This window comes from Pollachius pollachius, assembly GCF_949987615.1.
Source record: "Pollachius pollachius genome assembly, chromosome: 12".
Lineage (NCBI taxonomy): Eukaryota > Metazoa > Chordata > Actinopteri > Gadiformes > Gadidae > Pollachius > Pollachius pollachius.
In genome coordinates, this window is record NC_136945.1 from 16,222,819 (window position 1) to 16,234,304 (window position 11,486).

General features: G+C 39.9%; 2 protein-coding genes across 2 annotated transcripts; one reads left to right on the top strand and one right to left on the bottom strand.

Annotated features, from left to right (window-relative positions):
• Positions 1-997: 997 nt before the first annotated feature.
• Positions 998-7,806, top strand: LOC307084080 (ninjurin-1-like). The gene is made up of 3 exons (XM_079748235.1): positions 998-1,353; positions 4,637-4,871; positions 6,218-7,806. The coding sequence occupies exons 1-3, from the start codon at positions 1,303-1,305 to the stop codon at positions 6,358-6,360; spliced, it is 429 nt and encodes a 142-aa protein (XP_079604361.1). The 5' UTR covers positions 998-1,302; the 3' UTR covers positions 6,361-7,806.
• Positions 7,807-7,810: 4 nt separating this feature from the next.
• Positions 7,811-11,406, bottom strand: card19 (caspase recruitment domain family, member 19). Its single transcript, XM_079748232.1, has 6 exons — positions 11,363-11,406; positions 10,748-10,887; positions 10,447-10,603; positions 10,178-10,240; positions 9,858-9,923; positions 7,811-9,726 (listed from the first exon to the last, which is right to left on the bottom strand). Exons 1-6 carry the CDS (start codon positions 11,367-11,369, stop codon positions 9,617-9,619), a joined length of 543 nt encoding a protein of 180 aa, XP_079604358.1. The 5' UTR covers positions 11,370-11,406; the 3' UTR covers positions 7,811-9,616.
• Between the last annotated feature and the right edge of the window lie 80 nt (positions 11,407-11,486).

Below are 11,486 nucleotides of genomic sequence, written 5' to 3' on the forward strand. Positions count from 1 at the left end.
TTTCCCTTCCAATGCGCTGCCCCCAAAACACGTAAGCAAGCTGTCGCATATTCTGCCTTAATGGGAAGGGAAAAAAAATATAGCTTATATATACAGAGTATTTGTAAAAATGATTTGCATAAGGCAATATTCGATTCAGATCCCACCACTGCCTGAATCTGCTACTTTTCTATCCACGTACCCGCCTGTATGTAATTTATAGATGTTCAATGCATTTGATTGAACAAATATAACAAAAATTTATAATATAAAAATATATATATAACAAAATACATTGGCCGTGTAACATTAGGCCCAGGCTATGTGCTAGAATGTGTGGATAACGATGTGTTCAGCACTAGTTTAGATAAAAGCAAGCCTATCTCTAAATTACGATACACAATGAAAGCTGCACTTTAAATTTTCTCTTATTCTATTTTAACACTAGAGGGAGCTCCACTTCTATATGGATATAATGAATGTAAAGTTATACTATTATAAAAAAAACATTTTGTTTTTTTACTTATTCGGTAATTCATCATATTTATTTAATTATTACTACTTTTTAAATATAAAATATGTACATAGTCATGTTGTTATTAAATTGATTTGTCTTTTGATTATCATCAGTTTATAATGAGGCCTATTAACACACAGCCGTATGTAGTTCACACAGTAGACTAGTCCTCATTATCTAGGCCTGCTATATATTTTAGAGGTCTAATTTAACCTTCGATAGCAATAAAAGGCCATATGAGCTGAACAAACAGAATGCGCAGCAATTCATTCCAGAATCTGTAAAGGCATGTTCGCGTCGAAAACTGTTAAGACAATTCTGAAATATTCATAGTTAATGGGGTTTATTTTATTCGTGATTTATTTGATGGGGTTTCTTATTTACCCCCAAAAAGAGCTTTGCTCATTTAGGTTGCGATACTGCATGCATCCGGCTGGTGGCGTTGACGTCTCGGTTACCCTGCCTACTCACATACACATTGACTTGCCGAACTTCGCTTTTGTTTTCCTTCTGGACGCATGTAAGTGTTAATATAACAATGACAAATAGCTCAATTTAGAATCACACAAAGAATGTTTTTTGGGGGGGTTTCAACAACACAAGGGAATCCCCTTGTATGGGGAATCTCCCCCCAGATTAGGGGCGGTAGTCAAGCCAATTGTCTCTCGCCCCAAGTCCACCCGAACCGACTAGCTCGGTGGGACCATTGACGGTGGAAACTCAACACAACGAACAGTTCCGTCTACTACTAGCCTACTACATGCAAAACATAGGACCTCGCCTAGTCTTTCCCACTATTACCGAGGATGGCGTCCGAACCTTTGGAGATGAACGGAGTTGCTGACGGAGAGCGAGAGGTAAGATAACAGACAGAGACGGCAACAATGGGGAGATGGCTGCGATTATGATAGCAATCAGATGTTTTTTGCTATTAGAGGCGCAATGCGAATTTCATGTGAACCTACACCGTGTGTGTGTGTGTGTGTGTGTGTGTGTGTGTGTGTGTGTGTGTGTGTGTGTGTGTGTGTGTGTGTAGGCTGAACACAACCCGATGACTACCAGTTGATGTTTATAGACAATCGGTGTCTTACTTTTACAAAAGTACTTTACTTAATACTATACCCAATACTGTACTGAAGGTAGTATATCCAGGGTACAATGCGTCCGTTAACCTTAACGTTTTAAGACAACCATTCGAGAATACAGGTGTAACTGAATCAAAGTTGTGTCAGATGTTCCCTGGTCATCTGGTCAGGAGCAACTCGTTTGCATTGCTCTACATATAAAAGCAATTGCATATTTGAGTTAATAACCCCCAATGTCCGAGTGTGTCCAGTTCATTCGAGCTATGGCGAAAGTGCTTAATCTGGTTAGTTGTAGTGGTCTCACTCTCACGCCACATGAGAGAGGGCTAATAGCCTCCAGCTTTGAACGAAATCCTACTAATACACGGTGTTGGATTAGTGCGCCCCCAGGTAGGAAAGAGCATGTAGGCTACTACAATATTATTAAGGATGCTTGTAAATGTATTACCAAGCCTGAATGGACTGTTGAATACACAGTTCACGTTGGCGTAGAAGAGTTGATAGGCCTTACCTAGATTATTATTGTAAAGGGTCCCCTGTCATTTGGTGAGCAATTTCATACTGAGTGGGTTTGTATATGGGTCTGTCAAAACATACGATGTAATAGCAGGGTGTACTTTTTTGAATATGGAAAGCCGTGACCTGGATACAACGTCGAGTTGCTATACAAAGTTAGAACACATATGCCAGTACTTTCTCTAAAAATAACTTTAAACATAGACCTGAACAGCAGGGGACTCTTCAAACCCATGATAGTGCTTCATTAGTCTTCAGGATCTTGCCTTTATACTCACATATGTAATAACTTATCACATAATTATATGCCTTTTCCATAATAAATAAAGCCTACTTTCATAAAGGAAATATTATTCGCAAGAAAGACATTTGTGGAGACCAAAGACTGGAAAAGAGACAGACAATAGGAAAATATGCCATTTGTCTGGATTCTGTCAGCCAAAGAATAAAGAAAGAAAAATAAATAGCACCTTTAGTTTTAAATATTGAGCGGTATAGTCAAAATAACCCGAAAAACATTAAATTGCCTCATAATACCAGGGAACCACACAAACCGAAGATGTTTGGCGTCACCACCCATAAGGTTAGTTCTTTGGGATAATCCATTATTAAAATAATTAATCATTTAAACTATATCGTTTTCCTTCTTTTGTCTTTCTATAAAAAACAGTCAGGTCCCAGTTTCAGTTTCAGTCCCAGCTGAGTCAGAGGCCATGCTACTAACCACTGCTAGTACCATGTCTTAATACACGTGGTGGCTTGCTATGGTTACCGTGGCAGATTCCTGCGGAGGGGGGATACAGACTGCAGAGTGTGGGATTGTTCTCCACGGTGGGATGTTTACTTTCCCTCCTTGCCAGTGTTTACTTTAGCGCTGTCTCGCTGTTCAGGGATAATTTCTCCCCACACATTGGTGAGCGGCGTTCATTCATTCATTCAAATAGAAAGAGAAGATGACGTCGAGCCTTGTTGCTGTTCCTCCTCCCCGGTCCACCTTTCATTCATTCACCAAACTCATATTGATTTGTTTCTGTTTTGTTTGCATTAGTACTTTGTATATATATTGTGTTCTATTTTTACACTGTGTTTCTCCACTGCTGCTGGGTTGTTGCATTAAACTAATTTCTCCTACGGGGGATTAATGAAGTTGTATCTATCTATCTTATATTTAGGGTTTGTGAATTCAAAAGAATGCCGCAAGCGTTAGTTTGACTGAAAACAGTCGCTGAGAGCATAGTGGACGGGCTGGGATGTATCGACGGGCCATGTGCCGCTCGCAGTACGGGAGGCAAGAACCAGTGACTTGAATCGGGTTCGAGCAGCCAGCCACTGGTAGCCACTGCAGGGTGCGGGAGAGCAGTGGATAGTTGGAAGACCAGCCAGGCTAATGCACACTGGTCGAGCTGCAGATGTTGAATGGCACACTGCAGGCAGCAGGCAGTTGCAGTAGTCTAGACCCGAGATGCTTATCATCTCGGGTCTAGACTACTGCAACTGCCTGCTGCCTGCAGTCTGGACGAAAAAAAGCATGGCCTTCGAGTTGAGGAACGGACATGTCCTCCTGATGTTGAGGGGCCTGAAGTAGGTTTGGTTAGAAGAAGTGGGTTAATGCAGAGTCCGACAGAGATGACATATATTTTCCTGTATTGCTTTATGTAGATTGAGTCATTAGTCTCAGCTTTTGGAAATATCACGCCATGGTTGACATCACTGCCAAATGCCAAACCCAAACCGAGTCTCCCGAATATGGGGTGCTGTTATGGAGGGCTGTTAAATGGTTTCTGGTGGGAGTGGGCTGACACCATGGCGATGAAAAGAGTCTTTGTGTTTCCTTATGATTCGCTCCAAAAGAAGCGCTGACAAAGAAAATAGGATGGGTCCTAAAAGGGAACCTTGAGAAACTCTGGTTAAGTCATTGTTAAAACCGATCTGACTTTTCACTTCTCACCATGCTGTTGAAAAGTAAGAAAAAAGCTTCATATTTAACAGGAATAAAAGTTGTGTTCTTGTGGAAATGACTAGCAGTTCAGTTTCTCTTTCTAGGCCTCATTCCAAAGAATGGGGAACACGCATACAGGAACATACATGCCTTGTATCCGGTTTCCTGTTTTGTACTTCGAGGTCTGTGGTGGACCTCGGTCAGAATGAAACAAACTGCAAACCTTGCAGTTAAGTGTTTTGTAAGTGGTATTCCCTGTTCCTCTTTGGAAAGTTCCGTTGTCATTGTTATCCACCTAGTAAATATAGCATGACCTGACGATAAGGTCAAAAAATTTACTTGAAAGATTACAGTAGTGCAACAAAAAGTGAATCATTTTTGCAAGTCAGCCATTCTGTATTTTCCGTTTGATGAATTGCTAGTGGAAGAAACTCAGATGTTAGAATGACCATTTGATCATCAGTGAATCATGTTATTAGAGACCTATAATTAAAAATAGGTTATACCTCCATTCCTAAAACAAATGACAAATTCATGTTCCCACTGAGTTACCTGAATCGTCATCGCTCACCTCTGCTTGATTTGTGTGCTTTTGCTCAGAGGCCATCGTGGGACGGGCGACACACGCGGCGGCCCATAAACATGAATACCTACGCCAACAAGAAGAGTGCGGTGGAAAGCATGCTGGACGTGGCTCTGTTAATGGCCAACGCCTCCCAGATGAAGGCCGTGCTGACACAAGGCCCTGGCTTCACATTCTACATACCTCTCATTGTACTGCTGAGCATCTCGCTCATCCTGCAGATCGTTGTGGGCATTCTACTTATCTTCATCGGTAGGTGTCTCTGGGGGGGGAAAATAAGATGAACAATGTTGGTCCACATGCCGTTTTATAATTACACATTGCAATTTCCCCGAAAATAGTATTTTCTTTCCAAAACTTGTTTATGTTGGTTGTTTGGTTGGTTTGAACACAGAATGGTCTGATGCAGTGTGCGAAATACGGGGGGGTCTGTGGGGGCTCGACCCCCCCGATTTACCCATGAGCCCCTCTGAAAGCCTCAAAAGCAAAATTTGAGGGGGGTCTCAAATTTATTGTCACTAATGATCACTTAAATGTTTTTAAACTCACCAAGTCCAGTATTCAGAATTCAAATCATGTATTCACAAATATCAGTGTTCCCGCCAGCATTGTATGGTTAAAGGGTAATTCCTGTGTAAAATGGATTTGGGATATGTTTTGTATGATAACGAGTTGAAACGTTCGTTTTGGAGCACAAAAACCGTATATAGACGCTTTCTTCAGTTGGCTGTTTTTAGCCGATTCTATCAAAACGCTATAAACTTGGAACGATGGGGGTTGAAAGGTGAAAGGAAAAAATACTGTTTGGATGAAGGAATAATCAAATGGATGTGAATGTAATAAGAAATTCGAGGTATATAAAATTTCCTTTGGGTAATTTTCACTCAAAAATGACCAAATTAAGATCGATAATCGGGGGATGGGGATGGCGAATATTGACGGGTATTTCGCACACTGGTCTGTTGAATAGTATGATTTTACCATCCAGGACTATTGCCATCAGTAGTCCCATTCCAAGGGCCAACATAATCATGTATCCTATAATCATGAGTCCTGTTATCATGTAGTAACACACACACATCGTCCCAGTCTTATATAGTAAGTGCTATAGTGCTACTATTTACACTTTTTGTTTCCTCCCCTGCCAGCTTTTATCAGATTATGTAATAGCATAACATAACCACATAACAACCCCCGGACATTTTGTTGAGCCTTTGTGACTATGTTGTATGTTATAGGCTTTGTTCATTGTAGTTGTGTTACCAGAATGGGCCATCGGTGGCAGTTAAAGTTAATGGCACCCACAATGAATAATAAAATGAGGTTCTAATTTGCATACACAAACAAATGACACAATTGGAATCCTTGAAACTAATATTACAACTTTTTGGGGAACTATAGAGTTCACATGGTTCCTGGTAAACTCAATGGTTCCTTATTCTTAAACCCTTTCCCTTTCAATGTAACATTTTGTCTATGCTAAACAGGCACACCAACTGAGAGTGGGGAATTTTCAAAAATAACATAATAATTATTACACAACCCCAGAGTCCACCCTGATTCCAAGTAACCTGACTTCTCATTCCTCCGCCCCACAGTGAAGTGGAACCTGAATGACACAACCCTGCACTACAAGCTCAACATCCTAGAGAACGTCAGCACGGCACTCGTCTTCATCATCGTCGTCGTCAACGTCTTCATCACCGCCTTCGGAGTCCATGGACCTGTAGCCAAGGGATGACCCCTACGCGCAACTCCTCCCCGCCCCCACCCCATCATAGTGTTCTCTATAAACACGTTAAACACGGCACTTGGCTCGTCCTCCCTTTGATAGACATTTGGCGTAAACATTGGAGAAACAAGGAGAAAGGTTTATGTGACTCTCTGGAATCTGCCCCAGGGTTGGTCTTCCTTCAGTTCTCAGGTCTGTGTGTCCAGGAATGACTCTCAAGAAAATACAGGCGAGAGAGGCATTCTGCTGTGTGGTAGTCGATCAATACGTAGACTGATAAAAATTAAAGGAGAAATCCGGTGTAAAATGAATCTGGGAGGTTTAGTATGATAATGAGTTGGAATGTTCTACCAAAACGGTATAAACTTGGAACGATAGGGGCATTGATGACTTTGTAAGTGTACAGATTGTTTATTAAAAAGGACATTTTTTACACACAATACCATCAGTAGTTCCCCCTGTGACGCCATCTTGTCTTTAAGACTCGATAAGTAGATTGGCTAACAAAGAGCTTGCGTGTTGTAGACGGATGTCACAAGCTCTGTGTTTGCCAATTTACATATGGTTTTATATGTTAAGACCCTTATTATACTACCAAATAAGTGTTGGGCTACTTCTAGCCTTATAAGTGGTTTAAAATAGTGATTTCGTTTTTACCATGAGACATGCCCCTATCGTTATAGGGGCCCCTACCCAAACATATCCCAGATCCATTTTACACCAAATTTCTCCTGGTAATGGCCAGATTAGTAGGGTGTGCTTTTGGTTACCTTGTCTAATATATTCTACATATCAGAAGCATTTAATGTAAGTAACAGAGGCCCTATGCACAAAATAAAATACAATAATTATCGTGGCATGGGCCTCTTGAGCGAATGAATGTACCATCATGTCTTTTGGTAGAAAGAAAGTGTTAAATGTCTTACGAAAACAAAGAAATCACTTTGCTTTAATCCAAAGTCAATGTCAGAGCTCGCAATTCATTAGAACGTGTAAGATTTTATTATTATGACTATTATAACACTTTTCATAACTACACTGACCATGTGTACTGGCCTTCTGGGCTTTTGCTGCAATTGGGTTCAGGGTGGAAGTTAATCTCTGTATAAAGCCTAGCATGGGGCCTTGTCACAGGAGACAACTGCTTCCTGTTGGAACTGAACCACAGCTATTTTTACAGTCAATCATGAAAACAGACCATAAATGCTGAGTACATAAAAGCGCTATGCAGAAGATTAAGTTAGTGATGTTTTTGTTTTCTAGGTATTATTATTTTATTAATAATAGGTTCACGGTGTAGGTTCACATGAAATTAACAGTCATACACTGTTGACCTCTTGCACTCATTAAGAGGACCAAATTATTAGTATTTTTTTTACTGTTGTGATATATTCTTGAGTTTGTTGACGAAATACAGCAGTTATAGGAGTGACAAAATAAATGGCAAAAAATAAATGTGTCTCGTAGATTATTTTATTGGATTGGAAGTGCATGAGAGGTTTGGGTTAAAACAAATGTATTATAATATAATAATATACTAAATGGCAACACCTGTGGGCCTATAATTAACCTTTCTTACCACTTGAACCCAACATACTGTATGCTTCAGCTAAACATCATTATTTCCAGTACACTTACATTTCCTTTCAAACTTACAGAACATTTCATTAAATAAACAAAACAAGGAACTGAAGTACTTACATTGTGAAGAGTACATTAACCAAAAAACATTGTATCACGCTTGTAAGGTGTGGGCCATGGTTTTACATTGAAATAAACTACTTAGAATATTTTCTTTAATAAATATTGTATACCTGTGCAACCATCAGTTTGGCAATTCTTTATTTTATTATTAATTTAAAGTTTAATCGAAGTAGAAATATAGACCTTTGCATATTGAAGACAACAAGTAAATAAGTAAATTGAAGGCAAATTAAATATTCCAGTTCGAGTATCCCGGTCAGTCTAGTTTACGCAGTTGTAATAATCCATGTTGATTTTAATCGAAATGAAGAGATCCGTGTCATTAAAAAACTTGGTCAGAGATGCCACGAAGTAGGTGGCAATGCCTTAACCGTATATGTGTTGAAGGCCACAAGGGCCTCTTCCATCCTTGTCAAGGGGAGTGCTAACCTTCTCTCCTTTCATACAACACATCACAATACGGCGGACGTGTCTTTTTATACACAGGCTGATACTGATCGTCGTCTTGTTATGGTTGTGCTTCCGGGTTACTTTGGACAGGATCATAAAAATAGTAATACCGTTCCACTCCAATTTATACTCGTTCAAGTGATGTATGATAGTGATAGATAGTTCTAAATAATGTATAATGTAAAACGATGTTTTTGATTTGTACTCCCATAATGCACCGCTCACGACCGACCAATCAGAATATTACTGTGGAATCGCATACAGAAAACCATTTTAAATGTATTCAGCCGGCAGAAACCGATTGCCATCATACCTTTCTTTATTGGATTTTAATCTTACTATTTTTTTACGGATTAAAACCAAACGATGAACGCACGAAATAGTCGCAGATTTGTAAGAACATATAGTGCCTCTTGGTGGCCAGGAGAGAGCAGCAAAATTCAACAAAATAAATGTAATTTATATTGCATTTATCAGAGACATGGATTTAGATAAAGGGCATTGCGTGCCTAACCCCTTTACCCTTCACTTTTTTTTTTTTTTTTTTTTTACAGTCCTCACATATTACTCATATAAATGTGTAGGCCTATTTGTGACTACAAGTGGCTGGTTTCAAACCCCATTGTGTGCTATATCATGTTACTTTGAATTAAGCAATATTTCAAGAAATAAATAGTAGGCTGCATGTATAACAGCACACTCGGTTATTCATGCTTGCGGCACAGAGGTCACAGTACATTGGGACCTCACAAAACATTTAGAAACAGAAACCAATAATCTATTATATGGGGACTTCAAATAAAACAAGGACGGAGTACCATTACAATCTATGAAGGTTATGTCTAACTTCATGTTGTTACAAATTGAAAAAAGTATATGAATGAAAAAGGCATATTTACTCCACCTAATTATAACCAATTCATTAATCTTTTAGATCAATTCACTCACATATTAAAAAAATAAAAATAAAACAACTTTGTGGCAAAACATACTTGTGGAAAACCCAATTCGTCCCTTTTTAGATCAGCAAGGCAACATAGTTAGTTATATACAAAAATAGTATTCAACACGTGTAGTAACAAAAAGGTTTTCTCCACCACCAGCACCACCACTATTTGGTGGACCTTTCCTCAGTGTACCAGATAAGGACCTCCCTGGCTTGCCTGCTCAGCCCGAGGGCCGCCAAACCAACGACCCGGCTGCCGCAAGACACTTTGGACTCTACAGGAGAGAACAAGCATTTCAGACATTTTGGATGTACAATTTAAAGCTGAATTAACCGAGACGACAAATTAAGGTAAGTTTGTGATTTGTCTAAAAGGTAGTGAACATGTAGGGTGCAAGAGACCCACCGCTGTAGTAATACAACATGGCCGCTCCTGCCGCTAAACTGAAACAGCTGAGAAAGAACATGGGGCCTGGAAGAGAAGGAGAAAGGATGATATTTAAACGTCTGTATCTATCTTCTGAACCAGACTTCTAAAATTAATTTTAAATTTGCATTTTTCATTTTTCCTATTTTACTTAAAAGTATATATCACGCAACAGCCTACTATTGGCAGAGTATACGTTTTTGAAAATGATTTTTCTATACTTGAACAAAGTCACGTGACCCCATGAACTAATAAACACATTTGGATATCATACAGGTTTTTCTAATGGCACGTCTTACTTCTTTCATTGAGGTCATATCTCTGTCCAGGAACAGCTCTCTTTTTCAGCGGGTCAGAAGAGTCTGGGGATGGAACATGACAAGGATTCAAACATAAAGTTTCACAACCATTTCAGAAAAAAATAATGATTAATCATGGAACTAGAAAGAAATTACAGCATAAATCAGCATTGAAATAAAGACATTACAACATTGTCTGGGAATTCCCATTTGTAGCTGGTCGGTCTAGGTATGTTTAGAGTCTCGGCGACTAATGGAATGGGAAAAACCTTTGAGACGGAGGCGTGTGGGCAAGCTGTAATAAACTTCTTCCACGTGCAAGTGGAGTGCACGATAAAACTCCTTGCAGGCTTCCTCGCCTTTCTCCTGCAGGTGAGTTAGGAGCTCACCAAGGCGCACACAGGTGGGCACATCCAAGTCTCTGAACTAGACCGTTTAAAGAAAGAAAAGTAATTATTTATGCACATATGTCAACAACTGTGTGTCCATTACAAAATCAAACCACAATGTATAAAGTAGACATATACGCTAGGTAGGGTGGGCTGTATTGTCAAATTCAGCATCACTAGCCTTGGTGGCCTCCTTGTCGGAGAGGATCTGGGGATATATCCTGTTCAGCTGCAGAATGAGTTTATCTACTAGCTCTGTATCCAATCTTTGGTCTGCTCTGAGGAACCGGCTGTCCTCCAGCAGCTGGTCGTGGAAGCTGTCTGCGGAATGTAAATAGAAAGTACCTTAGAAGAATGCTTTGTGAAAAACCATCCGCATTGTGCCTTTCACCGATACATACATGGATAGCGCGCTAAAAGTACTGAAGTAACTCGTTACGTATCGTTTCTACCCAGGCTTCAGATAGCTGCAGATTGCCAACAGGTTTCAACGTGTTGAAAGTTGCAAAATGCTGTCGAACGTTGCATTACCGGAATGAGATCCATGTTCTATTTCGGCTTTCAAGAAGAAACAACTGCAAATACAGCGGATCTAAAAGACGAATTGTAGCAGCGAGAAAACTTGAGGAAACAACCTTAGGACAGGGAATGCAAGGTTGTATGGAAAAAAGTAAGGAAACTGGGAATCGCGGAACTTTTACGTATCGCGAAACAATCGTCCACTTCAAACAAATCAGTAAAATGTTATTCAATGGTATGGAAAACGCAACATGTATTTAAAAACTAAAACACAAACCTCCCATTGCAGAGAATCCCGGACCGTCCTTTGTTAGGCTCCTCCCCCTGAGGTCGTCTACTGACAGGAGTGGCAGACCGGAAATGACAGAGGAAAGTTTCTTAACCAATACGCCCTTTCATGT